Raw genomic sequence first — 21,075 nt, forward strand, 5'->3', positions numbered from 1 at the left:
TTGAATCAAAGTCATCCCTATGGCAAAGCCTACAACTTTACTTTCGAGAAAAAAAGGACCATCTCCTTCTAGATTTGATATATAGACCTTGTGTAGAAAATACACCAATCCAGCTACTATTATCTACCTGTTTGCAAAATTCTATCCGAATCCTGTTAGCCGGTAATGGTCTTTTATAAACAAACGTATGAATCTGATTCTAACCGGCATTGGAGCAGCTAATGGTGTGGCGAGTGGAGCGGCGAGCGGCGCCACGAGCGGCGGCGCCAACGACGGCAGCGACGCCGCGGCCGACGCGGGCGTGCTGCGAGACAGGCTGCTGATGTTGCTACTGAAACCAATCACATCGTGGTGTGAGAACAACCGTACGAAAACCGTGCGCAGTACACGACACACACTACATGTAACGAGTACAAACGCATACATTAGTTAAAAACTCACCGAATGAGGCAGATGAGGGAGAGAAAACAAAGTTCCGATATTCGACTTTCGCTGGCGACGCGGTATGTCTCATTTTCGTCGGCGAAATGAATCCACATCAGCGAGAATAGACAAACGCATTTAGATTTAATTTTTATTGTATAATATAGTAGGAGTCTCTTTATTCGTGACTTTAATATTTAACGAAATTGGTATATGTCAATATGCCGCGTTCGTACCTGAAACTTTCGCGTTCTCTATTAGGACTGTGGCCACGTGGAGAGTAGGAGAGTGCAGCCCCCGCCGCGCCCGTAGATCCCGGCGTGTGAGGTCGCACTCCCTTAGGTGTTTTTGGTGCAACCAAAGGCGACGCAGATAAACTCGTTCTCTGTAAATGGTTAATTACAATTTATAAGTTTTGTGTTACATCTATTATCTAACGAATTTCTTGGAGGAGATACACGTTTTTGATATACATACCGTGTCAGCTGAGTTCCGCGGCGAAGCAGCAGCGGGCGGTAGGTAAGGACTGTGTTGCATTGTGGCGGCATATGGCGTGTACAACGCCGGATACGAAGATCCTGAATATACTGCAGGAGGCGGATAACTATTGGAAGCTAGGGTTGAGGAGACGATCGGACTCTCAGTACGCGCAGGCAGCTCGCATGATGATATTGGAGGTTGCCTCGAGTCCACCACGGGAGGCACCAGAGGATGGTTGTTGCTGCTGGTATTCGTCAACACTGGTGTTAAGTTTGTCGGTGTACAACTGGACGTGGGTAATGAATCCACGTGGCTGCTTGGTAAGTGAGAAGATACGGGTGTGGCGACAGAGGTCGGTTGGGGTGGTAAATTGACACCCGGGTGTGACTTAAGGCTGGGGGTGAAAGAAGACATCGTGGTACTTGTGATAGACGCTAAAGTAGATGGGGGAACAATATGGTTTGGTGTGGACGTCGATAAGGAACTGGGGTTAACTACAGGGAGGTGACTCGAAAGGCTAGTAGCGGAATGACTGTTCATCGGATGGCTCATATGCGGGGGGATTGGAGGTTGATTCGCTGAAGAAGACTGAATGTGACTGGATGAAATGTGGTTAGATATGCTGAAGGGTGCGAGATGAGACGGTCTGTTCGCATACACAGGCTGAACGGAATGTTTCTGTAAACTCGACTGACTCTGGTAAGCTATTGAGTGACCGTGAATACTGGAACTTATACTGGAGTTTACATGACTAGACCCGATGGACGGGGTGGGGTAGGGGCGAGAGGTCGGCGCGGCCGGAGAGACCGACCGTCCTGTGAGAGTTTGACTCGGAAGACAGCTCGGAATTGAAGAAGGCGTCGAATGTGGTGCTACGCTTTGCGGTACACCATTGACGCGGTTCGAAAACGAGGTAGGAACGGAGGGATGTGTCTGAGCTGCGACCGGTTGATTTCGAACGTCATGGCCAGGCATCACTGGATGCGCCTGCGAGTGCGGCACGCGGCTCTGGAGACTAGGATGCGGCGCCTGGGCCGGGCTGGGCGCGAGGTGCGGCGGCCGCGGCGTGTGGTGCGCCGTGTGATGTGTGTGCAGGTCCAGGGGCGCCGGAGGCTGCTCTGGAGGCTCGGTTCGCGTTTCATGGTTCGTATGCCGGAAGTCTGGTAACGCGGCGGCAGCATGCGATTGGGACTGAGATTGGTAGGCGGTATGCGAAGGGAATAGAGGAGAGGGTGCGGGGGGAGCGGGAGGTGCAGGGGTAGGACTGTCTGCGGAGGCTCTCGCGCCTGGTTGCAACTTGCTGTTGCTAGCGGGGCGCTCGGGCGTGTCGGGTCCGGCGGCGCCGACTGGCCGCGCCGGGATTTGCGTGGCGGCGTGACCATCGAGAGCAGGAATGTGCGCGCCGTTGGGCCGGTGTGGTGTGTCGGCGCGGAAGGGCGGCGGCGGCAGCGCGGGCGGCGGTAGGGCGGCCGGCGCGGGTGAGGGCGCAGGCTGCGGCAGCGGCGCCGGCGCGGGGCTCGCGCTGCCACCCACCGGCGCGCGGGACAGAGCGAGCGCACCGCCACTGCCGCCCCGAGCAACCAGCTCGTTCTTGGCGCCCCCCGCTGTAGCTGCCGCGCCCGCCACTCGGAACAGAGAGCCTGCGTCCGATGCCTGAAAATTACATATTGAAGGTATTTTCGGCTCTCGTCTTTGTTTACGTAAGCATTTTATTTGTTTCTGACTCTTATTAATGAAAATGTAAATAAAAACAAGTCTTACATCTTCCATTGATGCATCGTGGTACCGTGGAGAAGCATTTCTGCTATTTTCGGGACTCGCCTGAAACAATAAAAAACATTTTTTAAAAGGTGCAATTAATACTTTATCTTGGCGTGTAACTAAAGATCAGTTCACCGGGACTGAAAGATTTTTTTTTTAATGTTCCATAATTTCTGTGGGTATCGTAAATTCTGCTAAGTTATGTCTGTGCTATATGGATATTTAGAATATAGAATATCTTTTAATTAAATAATTTACTTAACTAATTAATAACTTAATTTTAAGGAGCATAATTCGAAACTTTTAATGAGCCGTCTATTAAAGTAAATTAAAAGTTATAACAGTAGTTAGTTACAGTAACGTAAGATTACCGCGAGTGGTCAAAGGGCGTTTACTCGTAGTGTCGGACACGCATGTTTACACGTCGTTAATAAATTATAAGAAGTGGCCTCTGACGACAGCTGTCCGTTACAATGTAAATGCTAAGCCGTCAATTTGCAACAGGACGCGACGACGCGCGCTTTGATGAGCTAATACAATAGCGATTGCTTGATTGCTCACTTAAACTTTATTCAACATTGGTTAAATCTTGAATGATCATTTTCATAAACGTTATTATGTAAACTGGAAACTCAATAAATAATTCTGGTTTATTAAGTTTGTACGACGTTCAAGCAAGTGAAGTTATCTGTTTGATATGTCCACTCTAGATGCGATTAATCAGAACGAAACGTATTTTAATAATGATGCTCATTAGTTGCGTATTTTTCCATGTATTTCAAAGATGCTGTTGGCTAGTGTGGCGTATCTAGTGATCGTGGTTAGTGCGGGACACGAAACGAGGCGAGGTGCGGCGACAGCGTTGCTCTGTCTATATGTCCCGACGTGATTAGTATTCACACTACGAAGCCTATTGTTCAAACCTAACACAATAACCGCCTTCGGGTTTTTTGTATTCATTAGATGAAGATGAAATCACGTCTGCCACAAAGACATGCTAATGAGAATTATAAGTAAAACGAGCCGACCGTATGGGTATCTATGACAAACAAAAATCGTAAGTGCATACCCAGTGTTACTTACTAATTCATGAATGTGGACGTGATTTGATTATAAAAACGGTATATTTTTTGGAGTGTATTTGTATTACTTAAATAGGTAACATAAATAGCTTCTGTTCCCACCCACTCCCATTGTAAACTGACGTCGTTACCATGCTAACAAAGCTACGAAGGGAAATGTTTGGAGTAGCAATCGACTCTGAAAAAAGACACCATTGAAGAAACACAACGAAGATCGATATTTTATAGGGCTTCCGTTTTTTCATGCCGTAAAAAATAAAAAATAAACATGAGAGCAAGCCTTTGATTGTTCTATTTTCCTTTCAAAAATAAAGGTTTTTCGAATCACGATAGAGGATATAACTCGGATGCGAAATTTTACCTTAAATGAGTTTTTAAGGACAAATGCTTTCTTAACATATATTTTTTGTACATATTTAATTTTTTGATACCCGAATTGAAAGTCCTTTTTAATAAACACACACAGTACCAACTTGTTGATTATCAAAAACCGCTCTTAGCAAATAATAACCAACTTTTTCCATTGTAGTTAATCTGTAATAAAACTTAAGCCTCAAGCATTGTGACACGAGGAGTTCACTCAATTACAATAATAATAGTTTAAACAAAGCTTAATAAATGCTAACAATTTCTGAAATAATAAAACTTTATTTATTTTACGACGCGGGTTTCAAGTATTTAAAGGGAATGGAAAGTAATTACCCAGTGATATTTACGAGCTAGCGCCGAGAACGACTCAATAAAACTAGCTGGCTAACCGCGCCTTTTACGATGGACACAATTTAAGTAGCATTGTCTCTTAAATCTGATTTGCCGCAGTTGATTTCATTTTCTATTATGCGCATTTTTATTTTTATTACTTACATTAAACAATAGTTGCCTGTCGGCATTCAACATGGCTATTAAACATTGAAGTAGAAGTTTATGCATTTTAAGACATATTATTAAAATATTATAATCTTTCTTTTAAAGATAAACTTCTTGCCAATAACTTCATTCGTTAACTTTCTTCGGACCCGTTTAAGTATTAATAATGGTCCATCCGGAAAAAATAGTCAATCGATAGTCCGGGGGGAACAAATCGTTTCGGGTGCGTTCCGGCAATTGAATGTTTAGCCTTATCCGGTGGGGGTGGGTCGTCGCTCCGCAACAATGGAGTGATAAATCAAGTATGGGCCGCGCGTGCCAGGCGGGCGGCGAGCGCCGTGCCGCCAGCCGGCACCCGGCCCGCGGCGGCGGCGCGGCGTCCGGCCTCTACAATCAAGACATTCAAAAGCACCGCCAGCCTATTAAAACATTTATACCACATACCGTTTTGTCACATTACACTTGACGCTATTAATGACCACCACTTATGTATGTGTAATTGACTCTGAAAGTACCTACTTCTATTTTATTTAAAACCTGAAATTCCTGAACAGGCTATTATGATTATTTATCAGTAACTCCTTTTAACCTCAAATTGTGTTGGAAAATAGGGGCTGTCCATCAACAGTGAGAAACGTTGGCTGGCTGTCAAAACTATGTTACATAAAAGATAATAATAATTCAGCACGATTAGCGCGATGACTGATGTCGTGTCGTCAAGTAATAATAGTTCCGTTGAGCCCACCTCCAAAGAGAAATACACGCGACTCTAAATAAATCAGCCATAAAAATAACGAGCGCATTAGTCAACGTTGTCAAAATAAAACTAAAGCTATTTACACAAACTAAAATTTGAAGTTATTTGTTTGGCTTGCTGAATTGTTTTGAAATTAGTTTATTTTTTCTATTATCAAATTCCATTAGTCGAGTCGTAAAAGCAATTAACTCAAAGTAATAAAAATAAAATAAGCGAACACAAACGTTTGAACGTTACACACCCACACAAGTCTTTATAATAATAACTTATAATATGAATGAACTTTACGATTCTGAATTAATTAATTCGTATTCGGAATTCAAAACAGCGAAGTATAATCTGGCGATCCCAGCCTCGGGGCCGTTTTCCCCGCCTCCTCATCGTAGGAAACGGGGAGTCGGAAAAAATGGCGTGATAGCTTTTCGCCCCTCATTCCGAATTCTAATACTTTCACAAACTTTTAATAGGATGGTGGGACTTAAAATTCAAGTCTCTCTAAGCAAAGTTCAGTCATACCGAGCCGTGGCCCCCCTTTGCAATCTTGTAAGGGTAATGTAGATGGATACTATGATAGGTGAAATAAAGAGAATATTGAAAACTATTGAATTGAAATTACATTTGAGTTGTGGTGAAGCTTTGAAATCTAAAATATACTCTATGCTGTTATATTCACTCTGTGGCGGATTATCTGTTATGATTTCAGTTCTGGTTTTTAAAACGCAATCAATTTTAAGATGAATAGTTACTCAACTGATTTCGGCATTCGTGTATAATCATGCAACCTAAAGTAAGTCGAAAACGAATTGTCACTAAATATTCTTCTCGCATATAATAGCGAAGAGTTGTTTGTTCATGACCTGAATTTAATGCTGCATACCAATTTTTGTTCTCAGTGACATTTAATGCATAATAAAGAGATAGATATATTTATGACCACGATTGTAGATACAGTTTTATTTAATGTTCTATTAGAAATATATTTCATTTTTTATTGGCGTGTGACTGTTTTATTGTAAGCTATTTTAGCGGCTTAAAATCGTTACTATACTAACATTTCAAACATTTATATCATTTTCATGATATATGGATAAAAACGCATCGCAGTAATGGCTATATAAATATGGAAGTCTGGTTCTTAGCACAGATTATTTGTAATTATAATCAGTATATTTACGCAGTGTAGTTGTTTTTAGTCTTGTAATTGGCCGTAATTTTGTGAATCAACGACGCGATCATTATTAAATTCGTAGTAGGTTCATAAATAGTCTAGTTAATTATGTATTCAATTTATTTTCGTAAAAATGTTTTAGTTTAATTTGTTAGTTTAACAAGACGGATTAAACAGACCACGTCTTTGATAAAAATACGCCTGTCGTTGGTGGTCACTCAGCAATCATTGTATTCATCATATCAAAAATCGAGTTGCTTGTGACCCACTCTTAACAAACAGTCATACTTTAGTCTGAACTTATTTAGATTCATGGTGACATTAATAGCCAATTAATACTTACCATTTTATTAGGATAGCACATACCAATTATTAAATCGTTAATACATGATAAAATTGGCATTTGACTTTAATTACAAAAATACAGACTCAATCGATAAAACTGAGTTATAAAAATCCCTTTGTTTCATAAAAATAATTATACAATACTCTCGATACGTCGATAGCAAATGTAACAATAAAAGTTGTAAATAAATAACCTAGTTGGACAGCTTATCAATTAAATCTATTAATAGTTATGAAATCAAACTTGTTATAGGCCAGTCAGCTGATTGGCAAGTGGCAACTATAATTACGTCGTTCGTAGTGCCATAAACATTTGACCGGAATTGTAAAGCTACTACTAACAAAAGTTACTAACACCAGTAAAACTATTCATGTAGAGTTTGCGTTTCGATGGTTCGTGACCAAGTGCAATAACCATTCCATTAGTTTTTCAATGCGAATATGTGTAAATTAAATATGAATTCTATAGCAGGTTGTTTCCATTGTTCAAGTTAATCTCGCCAAAGTGGGGTAAATGTTAACGATGCCGGTCACGTAAGGCATTACGATAAAATATGCATGTTCTTCACAAGGAATTAAAATACGCTTTTCTGTGTTGTTCATCTGAATTAGCTTCAGAGAGCAGTATCAGTATCATCAATTGATTGAGTCGATTTGTTTACATTTTCCTTAATCTGTGTGGACATGATATCCTCACGCTTTACCTGTTGTTCTGGGACATCTTTGGTTGGCGATGGTCTTTTGGCTTCCTTGTCCACCTTTACAGCAGCAGACGCAGTCTTTTCGACCTTATTCCCTGTCACCGAACCACTTCCTTCCGTCTTTTGTTTGTTGTTTTTTTTCTTGCTTTCCTTTTTGCTGCTGCCTTCTGCATTGTTCTTAGGCGAATCTTTGATCCTCACTATGGTAACTGTGTTTGACTGTTATTGAAATGGGATACCTCAGTTTTCATAAAACGTACACCATTTAATGTAAACATTCATGCCTATCATTAAATTATCACTTTTCACAGTTTTCACATATAAGTCATACTATCCCATAGACACTATTTATGTTAATTAGTGACAGTAAACTTTGTTAGTGCACTTGGCATAAAAACAAATCCGTTAATAAAAAGACATATCCACTAGTGTCACTGCAATCCGTTAGCACTGAAATCCAGAGTTCGATAGGAATCCAAGCCGGGTCTAGATGTCAGTTCGGAATAAAAATAACGATGTATCGCGATCGTGTGCGAGACAAAGAAGAAGATCATCGAGTAATAACGAACAGTACGGCCGACGTCCGGGGCGAGAGTGCGGCGCGGCCCGCAGCCGGTCGTCGGCCGCTGTAACCCGCGCCCCGCGCCTCGCGCACGCGCCGCCCGCCGCCCGCCCATCATACCGTTTCGTTGAATATTTCTTGTTACACATGTAAAATGCCGACAGATACCAATATACGTGGGAGAACCGAGAAATATGTCAAAAGAAACATAACAGAATTAATTTTAGATGTAGATAATTTAATTTCAAATTTTGAGATATTACAGCTGCTTCTTCTGCTAATAGAAAAAAAGTATGTTTGATTTTCTTTTTAAATTAATAATAATAATCAGGAATTTTTACATACTGTTTTTGGAAAGTTGATTAACGGGACTTTCGTTATTATTGCGCATAAAACAAATGTCTCATCTATCATTTTGGTTCTTCTACCATAAAACCCCTCATCAAGGCGGATCTGCAGCGAAGCTGACAAAAGAATTGTAGACGCTAAATTGCAAGAACCTCAGCAGATGAAGTTGAGAAGGTATTGGGGTCAGGTCGCTGTTCACTGATATCCTACATAGAAGAAAAAGCATTTTCCTAGCTTTCATAGTACGTATGTTTAAACAATAGTTCGGGTTTTTATTACCTAGGTACGTACGTGTATACTGTGAAACGCATAGCGTCCGTTCGAAGCAATAACACATTCGCGAAAAGCAGTAAAACGGCCGTAAACCGATTTATTTATATTCGTTTTATAACTTATTGCTTTACGACTGCGATTAATGCGGTCGTTGTAGGGTACACATAATCAACTCGACTAACTGAATATTAATAAATTTTATATTACTCTTAATGTATGTTCTACTGTGGTTTGTCTGGCAAATCTAATTACCCGATTGCCAGGAAGCGAAAGCCAGAACAAAGTAAGTTGTACAATCTCATACTATTCTATTAAACACATGCTTGTTTCTGCCTTTTCAGTTCCTCAGTACAGTACAGATTCTTTATGCAATCGTGGCTTTTGTTTTTAAACATACTTTAATATTAACGAAATAAGTCACAAAACCATCAAAAAACTATTGAACATGGCTTAGTTCACATGTAATTATGTGTATCCTCAGATTCATAGAAGATCTATCTTTCCTATTAAGTAAATACGAAATAAAAATTTTATCATTTATTCTACAACAAAAAAGTATAAAAGGTCTCTTAATTTATAAGGAAACAGCGAAACAGTAAAAGCGGCAGGGATAACAGAAATAAATCACGACTTGTCTACAGTAACCGTCTCTGAAGAATAATCTACAAATATATAATAAAAAAACATTTTGTAAGTTTCCCCAACGAGAGGAACAGATTATTATTATTGCGGGGAATTATGATCTCACGTAAAATATTAACGTATAATACCGAGGGGAAATTAAAATGATATGACCGAATCTCTTTGTGTAAATAGTGACGAAAAAGAACAAAAGACATTTTGTACAGGCATTTGGTTAGGCTGGAATACAATGTAATTCTTCTTGGCTTTAATAAAATAAATACTTAACGTATTAATTACGTAAACAATTAACCGATACACAACATTGCATATCGATACAGATGTACTTCTAAATGTTTTATGCATTACATTTTGTTGCACCGCAAAACTACATTTCATACGATCATAACAAAACTTAGATTACATTCAATTTCACATGATAAATTGAACTGAACCGATTGTTACGAGCCAGAGGGCAAAAGTTTATATTTTGTAAAATTGAAACGTCCCGAACGGCAGTGAGCCGGAAATTCGCTCGCGAGCGACAGCCGTGATGTTTATTTTTTCCTCTCGTTTTCCCACTTTCGGCAGCAATAAAAACGAGAAGATTTTTTTGAAACCTAAAAAATATACATTTCAGTAGCAGAATTCAAAAGGTTTTTTTTTTAATAAAATCAGTTTTTTGAGTAATTGACACATTTATGATTTAAATGAAATTCTGTTCGTAGAATCACGGGTTTGAACGTTTATTGATTTGTTGTGAAAGTAAATGAAATAACTAAACGATACAATTATTTCTATCTGCTTAATGGGCGCAGTAATTACACACTTGCGATGGGTACGTAAGACCGGGCATTTACTAATACTGGCACCAATTAGTTTTCGTTTAGTGCGATACAGCATTGATTACGCAGATTGAAATCAGTTCGCCCCTCGGACTGCTCGTTAATGGTGCAATAAAAACGACGCTTATCGATTTAGCCGCCCGTTAAGAACGCTTCAAGGCATAATAATTTATTATCCAAACAATGTTGCGTCAGTCGATGTAAATTACAGTTCTCAGCGGTAGAATTACATAACGACAAGATTTGTTAACCGCCCAGTTGCGGGGTGACAAAAGTAATTAACACTTACGATACACTGGAGTGCTTGGTTTACGATGCTTGAACTTTGGGGACCCCTATTTAGTTGGGTCCTAAACGAAGGAGAGAAAATGGGCTGTCGATAATGATCAAGCCGCGTTTCTCAACTCATAATTTTGTAAGGAATTAAACAATTTTTATGAAAAGTTGTAAAATACGGAAGTCTGAAAAGAAACCTGGACGGATCAAAATTGAACTTGATCTGTATACACAAGCATATGGATATTTGTATTTGTTGGATGAAACCCCAACAACGACAAACAAGGGTGAGAGATACGAACGGGAGGTACTGGTATTGGGAGTCAGACAACGACCGCAGGATTTATTTCGAGCCTCATTCAATTTGCGGTAAACGTATTGTTGGATTGCGTTTTTGTATCGTACCCTCGCTCCATAAATGTTTGCTTAAAATACGTTTGTGAGCGGTGGAAATATGTATTTAGTAAGGTTGCCAAATCTCTACAATTCATTTAGAAATTGTTGTTAGCAAAACTGTTGAGTATCGTAAAAGAGAAAGCGTCGGCAAAAATTTGAAAGTGCTTCTGACGAGGACACACACAACAAAGCGAATGCAAAGTACTGCTCAAGACATACAAATGTGACTTCTATCTGCTCTATCGGAATAGTGATGAGAATGAGAACGACATGATACTTTCATGTTAGATTAAATCAGATTACAAAATGTCTCACCGATAAACGGTAATGTAATGAATATTAAAATAAGACAGAAAAATATAACTTCTGTCTAATCATTGTTGTTCTGGTTTTAGAAGGAACATTTTGTACTGAATCGTGTTTTTTAAAACGATCTGCGAGTACCTGTATATACCACTACTGATTTACTAATAGCAATTAAAATAGTGAATGAACAAAATATAGCTAACGCATGTACCGATAGCAAGAGCGTTGAAGAGGGTGTAGAATTACAGATGCGGGGTGGGGGTTGCAGTGGAGAATGCAGCAAGAGGCGACATAAAATTTTCAACGACCACGTTGAGTATCTGACGGCATTATCTAGCTGTTTGCAAGTGCTTCGCCGCTTTTCATATCTTTTGAATAAAACTTAGTGTAATATTACTTTTTCGAGTTCGCAAATGTAATTCATATCAAATAAGGCGTATGTTGTAGAATTCTTGTTACATATTTGTTATTCTTTAACGATTGAGTTTAAATCTCTAATATTAACACTTCAGATTTTGAATATTTGATCAGATCAGATTCAGATTTGAGATTTTGCATAAATAAGTGCTGCAAAATCTACAAACAATATATTCTAAGTATCTCGTACAAATATTGTATTTAATAGAGTACTAATGTTAGAAACTAAATCACCTAATTCTTTACATTCTCCACTAATGGAAACCTACTTTAGATACTCATTTGCGTGCTATACATACTCGTACAAACTATTTTTATCTGAGAAATAACTACGTTTTCTATGTACCACAAGATACTCTGAAATTATCACAAATAGATGACCAAATACATTTAATATTTCTTGCGTGAATAAAATAATCTTAAACTAGCTTCAAAAATCAAGATTTTAATGTTTTTCAAACCTAAGTGTTTGAAAAACATCACTTTATATTCTTTTGGGTTAAAGTGATTCAACAGAAAATACAACCAATAACGTACGAAAATAAGCTCTAAAATGAATAACAAGCAAAACATTTTTAGCACACAAATGTATTTGATCGTAACTTTGAGAAAAACTGTAATAACTTTGTAAGTCGAGCGCAAAGGAAATTTATTTGAGTATGAGTGAGAGTAAATAATACGGCAAAGACGAGTTTACAAGTAGAAATAAAATAAGCGGGGCAGCTGTAGAGGAGCGGGCGGAGACAGGGAGCACTGACAATCTCGTTATAGATGTGAATAAATAATGAGTAAGCATTAAGCTCGCCTTTCCCGCACAGGGGCGGCTGCCGAGTTGCCTTTGTTGTCGGCGCTGTTTACTGCGCCCGGGATTGTGCCCGCCGCAAGCCCAATTTATTCCGCTAATCGAGCCTCACCTCGCTCGGCTTAAATTAATTAACAACGACTTAACCCTACCATATTAAATTTACATACCATCATGTATTAATATTTTTACTTCTGTTTATGAAATGTACACTTAATTTCTCAAAGTACAGTTAGTTTAATTGGAACACGAAGAACTGCATTGATAATGGTGCTTGAGAAGTATATTTTAGGTCGTTCGGAAATAATAAATTATGTAAGGGAACTCCTCGAAATTAATAAACCTGTTATCATTTATTAACGCCCATACTGAAGACAGGTATGCCACATATGCACGAGACAACAATTAGCGGTATTACTTTATGTAGGTTGATTGCATTGCAATGTTTGAATTTGTTTTGTTTATTTATCACAAGTCTGACACGAAGCATGTGTGTATTCTTTACATCAAAGGGAGGCGGTGATACGTGCACGCCTACGGACCCAGGTGGACACGTTCGACATTCCTCAGACATAGCACATGCCAACAAAGTTTAGAGTAGCACCTAATCTCTAAATAATGCAAAAACAGAGCAATTCATATAAAAAAGTATACAAACAAAACGAATACGGCAGCACATTTTACACAGTGCACTCAGACAGATTTTCAAATATCATGAAAACGTAGGCTGTTAACTTGGAGCTATTTCGCCAACAAAGCGTTGTTGCATAAGAGGATTCGGTCAAAGAGAAAGAGTATTTCGACGCGGGCTTTGTGCGCCAAATTGAATTGAATGTCATACATAACGCATTCCGCAAGCTCAAAGGGAGTGTAATTGCGATCTGGCGGCTCCATTTAAAATGTATCCGTGCAAATCTGTGCTAAGCACGGCGCGCGAGGCATGAGGCGACATGGCTCCACGACGCTAGTAACCAGTGTTCGCGTTGCAAATCGCGCTCCCATCCACTCGTGTCGCTTTGCGCGACTTGGTCGTTTGCCAGCCGCTTTGTTTTATCGCTCTCGCAAACTATTTGGCATCTAAACAATGTTTCTATTTAATGATACAGAAAAATCACATCAGATATTTCAATGTGTCATCACTACTCTTTACTTGACAGTTTTACCAATGATTATACGACAAAATTATTTTGTTCTTTATCTAACAAGAGATTAAAATATCTTGTTGGAAAAAAATATAATGTAGATATAAATCTATCGTATTAAGCTTCATTACCTTGTCCATAATAATATCTTCATGAATTTATGTTTGTGTCAAAGTACCCGACTGCCATTGGTACCTATGACATTGAATGTATAAAAAGAATGAATTTACTTTTTGCAGCACTAAAATAAAATTCGATAGGCTAGGTATGTAGTAGTTAATCACGGTTGACTCTATTATTTGCTTTATTCCTTAATAAAATAATAACGTCGTAAAAAGGAGCAACAAACCAAAAGAGATAAAGAGAGAACATAATAAAAACAGTGCAATTTTAGGGGTATTTTGTCGAGGTTATATCCATAAAACGAGTGGAGTGAGGGTGGAAGCCCCCACCGCCCACCCGTCGTGGGTTGTAATGAATAAACTCAACCGGGAGGTTCTATCATTTTATTTAATTCCGCAATGGGAGCGATCATACCTTAAACACTTAACAAACTGATTTGTCAATTGTTGTGCTTTTATCTCGTTTGCTGGGAAATATTGTGTTCCTATTATGTACAAATAAAAATTAGTATACAATACATAAACGAATATGTTGATGGCATTAATGTTTCAGTATGATTAATAGAATACCTTATTTATTTGTAACATAATTTTTAGGAATCAATAAATACTGACATATAAAAGTACCCTCTTGAAATTCAGAACTGAATCATTTATGCATATATTTATTTAAAGACCGTAGCAATACTACTAGCACTCATAAAAAATGTATAAAATATATTATTTTTCGTTGATACCTAAATATTTAAAGAGGCAAAATGGATTAGAGAATATTCACACATAGGTAAAGCAAACCTGCGCTCGGAAAATATTTCTGCGAAACATGAGAGCTGTAAAGCCCTGTAGAACAAAGGTATTAAAGCGAATTTTCAAGCTCGCTCGTTGGAAATACTGGGAAAAGCGACTCTACGGCACCACTAACTCATTTTGTTTGCTCTCCGTATAAAAATGTAGTTTGTTTCTGAGCGTTTGTAAACGGCGCGCCGACAATTTTATTGTGGTGCCTTGGTTATGTCAAGTTTTAATAAAAATAGTATTTTGTTTTCGTGTAATTATTTAACCGATGTTATCTATTACTTGATTTTTGCATGGGATGCTTTTTGTCACACACTACTAGTTAAATCCTAACTAATACAATGGTTAGATACATTTAATAATTATTTTAATTCAAACATTTATGATCTAATCTTAAAAACAGCAATATAGGTATTGAAGCTACACACATAGTTAAAAGTTATTCCTAATATGTACAAGGATGTTGGCGGATCGCTTGTTTCAAAATAAATTTACGTAGTAACGTGAGTTGAAAATAGAGAGGGGAAACTAAGCGAAACGGCGAAGAGCAATGAGGCGATGCATAAAGTCGCTTCGAGAGTCGAGACGAAGTATAAAACAACAAAGTGGTCGACGGAATAATCCGACACGACGAACACTAAAGCGTCGCAGAATGCTACTTTAGAGTTCACATATAATAATGATGACGTTACCTATCTTACAATATTTCACGACTTACTAAATAGCACGAAATTGGAAATGCACAAGAAGCTTTCAAAACAAATAACTTCATAAATAAATCAGCATCAATAAAGAAAACAAAGTGTTGGATTAATGCCTTTGACGACAAATTACTATAAACGGTGGTCGCGAGTCGTGATTGTGGGCGTGGGAGTTGAGTAAAAGTAAGATGGGGACGATAACGGCGTGTCGGCATCGATAAGGAAAATAATTTATGATGCGACGTGGGGTAAAATACAATATAAACACTATTTGGCACTTTGTAACAAGATTATCAAGCTGTTTACCATTTTTATGGGTTTAGAAGAATTAAATTATTTACTTTACGGGCAGTGAATTATGACTGTTATTGCTATTCAAGATATTTGACTTAAATACTTTTTATACGAACAAAATATATTAACAAATCAATTAAGTACATTTTTTTTATAATTTCACAATTATGGCTGCGTAACAGTTTACCTACATAAAGATCTCGAAGCCCCCTAATTAATCTAATTCAATTACAGTACGTTCTTTAGTAAAACATAAACAATAGTAGCTCGCGTTGGCAAATCATCAAGGCAGATAATGTACCCAGGCACCGAGATGTGAAGTGCATTCCGAGTCATAATAAGTAATTAACGTAGCAAGTACAGTAAGCTTGGGCGACGGCTCACTTCAATGAGTCTCTCTTGGACGTAATGCAATCTGTAAAGCGGTGCGGACACGCTGCGGCATTATATTTAAATAACTATCTTCCCCCTCGTCTCTATGGGTCGTCTCCTAACTTAGATTACTTTATAATAATTCCTCGAGATACCAGACTCATAAATAAATTGTGTCTATCACAAAGTTAGCAAATTGTTAATGATCGCGGAACTGTAAAAGTCCGGGTATATTCTACCGGTTTATCACATTGTCGTCGCATAACATGTTTGTTTCCCCGGTTGCTCGGGCCACTAACGACCTACAGCTATTTACGACGGAAATAACGACTCCTATGGCTTAAACCGTAGGTGTTATCTTTTTGAAATCCTTGAACGCGTTCACAATTATTTACATGACAATATTTTCAATTCACTTCATTTCACTTTTACGGTTAAATTATTTTCTTTGTTGAATAAAGGAGTAAATTTTGAAAAAAACCCATGAAATTGAAAATGAATTTTCTCGGTGTTTGACGCTTTGTTTTATATTCGATTCAATTCCGACCAATTAGAAACAAACACTTTGGACTCCACAAATTTAGAGCGTCTTGGTACCGAGGGACTTGTATAATGTATGTAGTACTACTACTGTACATAGTATTATGTACAGTTGTAGTCGTGGGCTCGTGGGGTGTTCGTGTAACATTCCGGCGAACTTTGCGGCCGGCTAATTACGGCCGGGCCGGCTGGGTCGCACACACGACTACGACGACGTGCAAATAGCCGAACAGCTTATCTGCGTAACATGACACATTGTGTGCTCGGCGCCGTACTACCTGATCGTAGCACCAAAACATCACACAATTTGTATTGCAAACAAACAAGTAATTTTTTCAGGGATAAGAATTCTTGACTTGGTGTATTTCTTGTTCTAATTCATCTATTTACGAGATTATTTCATGGGTGCTTTGTGATCTAGAGAACATTTGGCCACAACAAGTAGATTGAGCTGGCTAAACCCACTAATCAACTACTAGATGTCGATATAAATAAACGATCAAGCTAAACGTATTGCCTTACATAGCGATATCATTAATAGCGCCATATTAAACCGTACTCGGTAAGCTTCTATCCGGCTTCAGTGGTTAAATGCGCTCTGCACTCAAAGCACGTTGACATGCGTTTATCAGAGCGGGAGCTCAGACCGCAGTCGGGTGCAGTGACAAACGGAATCGTAGAGTGCATCCCGAGTGAGCTGCTGATCCGTCGAGAGATATCCCGACCTCGGCGTCGAGTGCTAACACTCGCCTGCCTACGGATGATTACAGCCCTTTGATGGCGCCTCTTTGTCCTACACAATTCGAAAGTACGAACAATGTTTTTAGCTTTTATTTATTTCTCAATATTTAGAAAGAGGAATTCAATTAAAGTTTCGATTTATTTGTGCTCGTTGTAATGGATAAGAAAGCGTGGCATTTCTTGTTTACATGACCAACCAATATGAGTAACTTTAAGTCTGACACGTGACAAAGACAAAGGCTTGCAATATAAGTGTCGTAGCTGCGAATGTTTAAGGTTCAGTTTACATCGTAGTAAGTTAGGTCTTATCTAAGTCAAGCCGGTTAGACTGGAGCACGACGGAGTAATAGGAATCTCCGTAGAAGTTTGCGAGCGGGTGAGCCTGCGGGCGACTGGGTGGCTTGGCGGGGAACGGGTGACTCTTGTTATTACACCCTCTCACCTACGCAAGGGGTTTCTGTTCTGAGCCGTACTGTAGCGTAAGATTAAGACGCTCTTCGCTTTGCTGTTAACACTCTGGCTTCCGTTATGCTCATTCTGAATAGCTTTAAGTGCCCTACGCTTTCTTAAAGCAACGAGAATTGGTGAACTTTATACCATGTAAGGGTTTAAATCGACATCGGGAAGATCTATATTTACAACGGATACCTAAAAGTGTATTACAAACATTTATTATTGAGTTTATATTAAATTCTAAGTTTTGATAAAAAAGACAATAGCTACTTGTATCTAAACCACTACAAAATGACTAGCTATAATAACATCTCTGAATTCACGTGCCACCCAATTAATAAACGGAAAATGGAACAGACTAAAAGAAAAAATACTAGGAAAAGGAATAAATCCTACACAAAAAGAAAACAAGATGTCAAAAAGCAAACTGAAACCAAAATCGTTTACTTCACGTTGTTACATTTCACCACTTCGGTTATAAATAAAAGTGCCGAAGAAAAGCCAGATAAGACGGCAGAGAAATAAGTTTAACCGAACGGGAGAAAGCATTATCATTGGCTGCGAGCGAGGAACAAAAGAAAATGGTGGAGAGCGAGCGTACGAGAGTACTTTATAGGCGCGTAAATATGTTTTATATCCCTCTACTGTCTGTTATACACTGGCGCGCCGCCGAACTCATCCCCCTGAGCCGGCCCACCCTCGCCCCGAGGGTTGCCGCGCTCTCGGAAATGCCGAGCTTTAATAAAACATATATTTTTCCGAGCGAGGAAAATACTGGGGAAACTCGCAATTTGTTCTTTCACTTTATGCTCGTTTACAAGACAAAAGTAGAACATTCTAGAAACATTATGTTAATCACGTAGTTAAGTTGTTTATTATAATTACAGTGGTATTACTATTAAATAATTAAGGTATGTGCAAGTGCTGGTGGCTCGTTGATGGATGAAATGTTAGTAGGTGCGAGTAAGTCATAAAGTGTGTAGTGGGCGGTGAGGGGTTTATGTAGTTGATCGGCGGAACTGTGACATTGTGGTACTTAATGGTGTTGCGGTGACCCTTATCTCGCGTGCCGCAGCGCCGTCGCCGTGGGTGCGGCCGATTTATTGCGGTACATGTGGGAATACTACACTAAGCAACAAACATTAATATCTTAAAGTCCTTTTGTGAGTTTAGAGAGACATACAAGTTATATTAAATTAAATTCACTTCATACAGGGAAATTTCTTTCGAATTAATTCTAATCTGAAGAAGCCAGGATAATTTCATCGTAAGTCAAATCAAATTTTACCGTAATTGCTAAGTTGAAAAACTCTAAAGACATTCTCCGCAAAGGAAATGAAAATAAAAGAATTTAAGAAATAAGCCAACGTTGAAAGATGGTAAAAGAGAAGTAGCGATTAAGATAATGTTGAAAACAAATTTATGTTTCGATTCCGTGGAGTAGATTAAATTATTTTCTTGTTGCTTCTAAAACGAGTTCTAAAAGGAGTCGTAAGCGGCCGCCCAAGGAGAGAGCACTAAAGAAAACTGGTGTGTCGGAGCGAGACCGTTTTGCTGTTACCGCAACGAGGCACAGACTGTGCCGTAAAATATTACACCAAACGAAAGAAGCTCTTTCAATTAACCGAGGCAGCTTTGCGTAAGGTAAATTTTGCCAAGTGGCACCCACTGCACCATAAAGAAATGAATGGTTTTTCATTTGTGTTCCATAATAAATGTTTTTTTGTTATCTACTATGAAAATTGTGTATTTAATACGTATAAAAAAATCTGATATCATTAGTTTTAATAGAGCCTGTACTGCACAATAAGCATTCAAGAATTTATACATAATGTGCTAGGTGCTAGCAAGTGTCGCTAAAAGCGACGATTTTTATATAAGAACAACCATATTTGTTGACCTAATTATGAAGTTATAGAATTAAAGTATTTAATTAACACTAAGCGGCAAGTGCGCAATCCAACATTGTGATTATGCAGGAGCCAGTGAGTCCACTCCTGTAACTTTACTACTAAGCTAATAACAGTTTGCTGAGCTCGGGGAGTTTACACAGATTCATGTTCAAGTTATATTCGTAGCCTCTCAATAGTTTTCCGGAAACGAAAGTTCGTACAATTTAAGTAACTACAATAGAGATTGAACTAGTCACTTTAAGTCTCAGCAAAACTAAAAAAGCGATTCAGTTCATTTTGAATTTCATTACTCGCGGAACGCACATGGCTACACGTGACGTAAATACAGTAAGTTGACGTTTGAAATGATGTTACGGAAGCGTCTACGTAATTAGCCAAACGCGACCGGATTTGCATATCAAAGTGGAGGCATAATTGAACTCGGAGTGCAAATAGCCCAAGTGGAATCGGATCGAGTTAGTGGCGCTCTCTAGCTGAGTGTAGCGAGCAATGGCAGCCACGCGCTACCACGGCACCCACTCTCACCTATATATCACTCCCGGCTTGCTCCGAACAATGAGCTCAGCGCTGTCAACTTCACGGGATAATTTAATTAATCGACTACGGCGCAACACAGATTCGAGACTGATTTCATCCTCAGATATCCATTTACTGCCATTATTCTGCCGTCAAACTTCATATTCGATTATGTTCGACAGCTCAGGGAAGTAAAAGCATAGACTTGGAATAAAGAAAATGTTCTTGGAATTTGCAAATAAGGTTTAGTGCACACGTAAAACCGATCAAGTTTCTTATCGGTTTTAATCTACCACAAAATTGAATCCCTACCGCTAAAGGCCTTTTTTAAAGGAGTAGTCCTAATTTTTCTTTTTTTTTTGGCCCTAGGAAAAACAAAACTGCGAAAATACGAGATTTCAGTAATCATCGTAAGATCGGTTACCTAATACAACACTTAAACTTAGTTCTCCTGAGAAAATTGAGGGTGGGGTGTTTCGTCCGGAGCAGGCAGCGAAGGGGCCAGATAATTAGATTAAGGGGAACGGACGAGACGGGGTTGCGGTCGCTCCAACAATGGTATCAGTCTTTTAAAGCTTTCAGATTTGCACGTCAGCTGTCACAGATTCATAGTGTACGCTTTTTGCAGTAATTCCAGAAATATAGAAAAAGTAGTTTTACAAAATAAATGGCAATATCATCGGTAAAAGTCAAACATATCTGAAGTACGTTGTAAGAAATGTTTACATAGAATAATTTTTGTCAACAGGTCTTAATAACATATGAGATGTTAAAGAGCAACTGCCAGTAGTTAGTACCGCTAAAGGCGGTGTAATGTATTTAATTACGGGCACTTCCAGACTGCGCCAATCTAGTAATTACTGAACAGAGCGACGGCGCGTAATCAGCGCCCTTTGCCACGTCGACACGCGTCGGAGAGCGCTCTACGCTCAAACTCTGGCCGCTTTTGACTCGCATTTCACAACCTGTTGACGAGTTAGTTAAGCCTCTAGTAGAGCATGTGCGATTCGACTACAAAGCCGACTCCTTGCACTACTTACGGACAATAAGCATGTT

At 39.0% G+C, this 21,075-nt stretch overlaps 1 protein-coding gene across 13 annotated transcripts in view; it reads right to left on the reverse strand.

Moving 5' to 3' along the window:
• The window catches only part of LOC124637880 (fibrosin-1-like protein), a 50,257-nt gene that overhangs the window by 4,553 nt on the left and 24,629 nt on the right, over positions 1-21,075 (reverse strand). For 10 of the 13 annotated variants that reach the window (XM_047174617.1, XM_047174610.1, XM_047174607.1 and 7 more), the window contains 4 exons: positions 2,665-2,724; positions 901-2,556; positions 660-808; positions 205-331 (listed from right to left, as the gene is read on the reverse strand). In XM_047174617.1, coding sequence (XP_047030573.1) covers positions 205-331; positions 660-808; positions 901-2,556; positions 2,665-2,724 — 1,992 coding nt within the window. Of the gene's footprint in view, positions 1-204; positions 332-659; positions 809-900; positions 2,557-2,664; positions 2,725-7,587; positions 8,196-21,075 lie in introns of those variants that run through there. The other 3 variants (XM_047174612.1, XM_047174606.1, XM_047174618.1) reach the window with 2 other exon arrangements.

Source organism: Helicoverpa zea, chromosome 16 (assembly GCF_022581195.2).
Source record: "Helicoverpa zea isolate HzStark_Cry1AcR chromosome 16, ilHelZeax1.1, whole genome shotgun sequence".
NCBI lineage: Eukaryota > Metazoa > Arthropoda > Insecta > Lepidoptera > Noctuidae > Helicoverpa > Helicoverpa zea.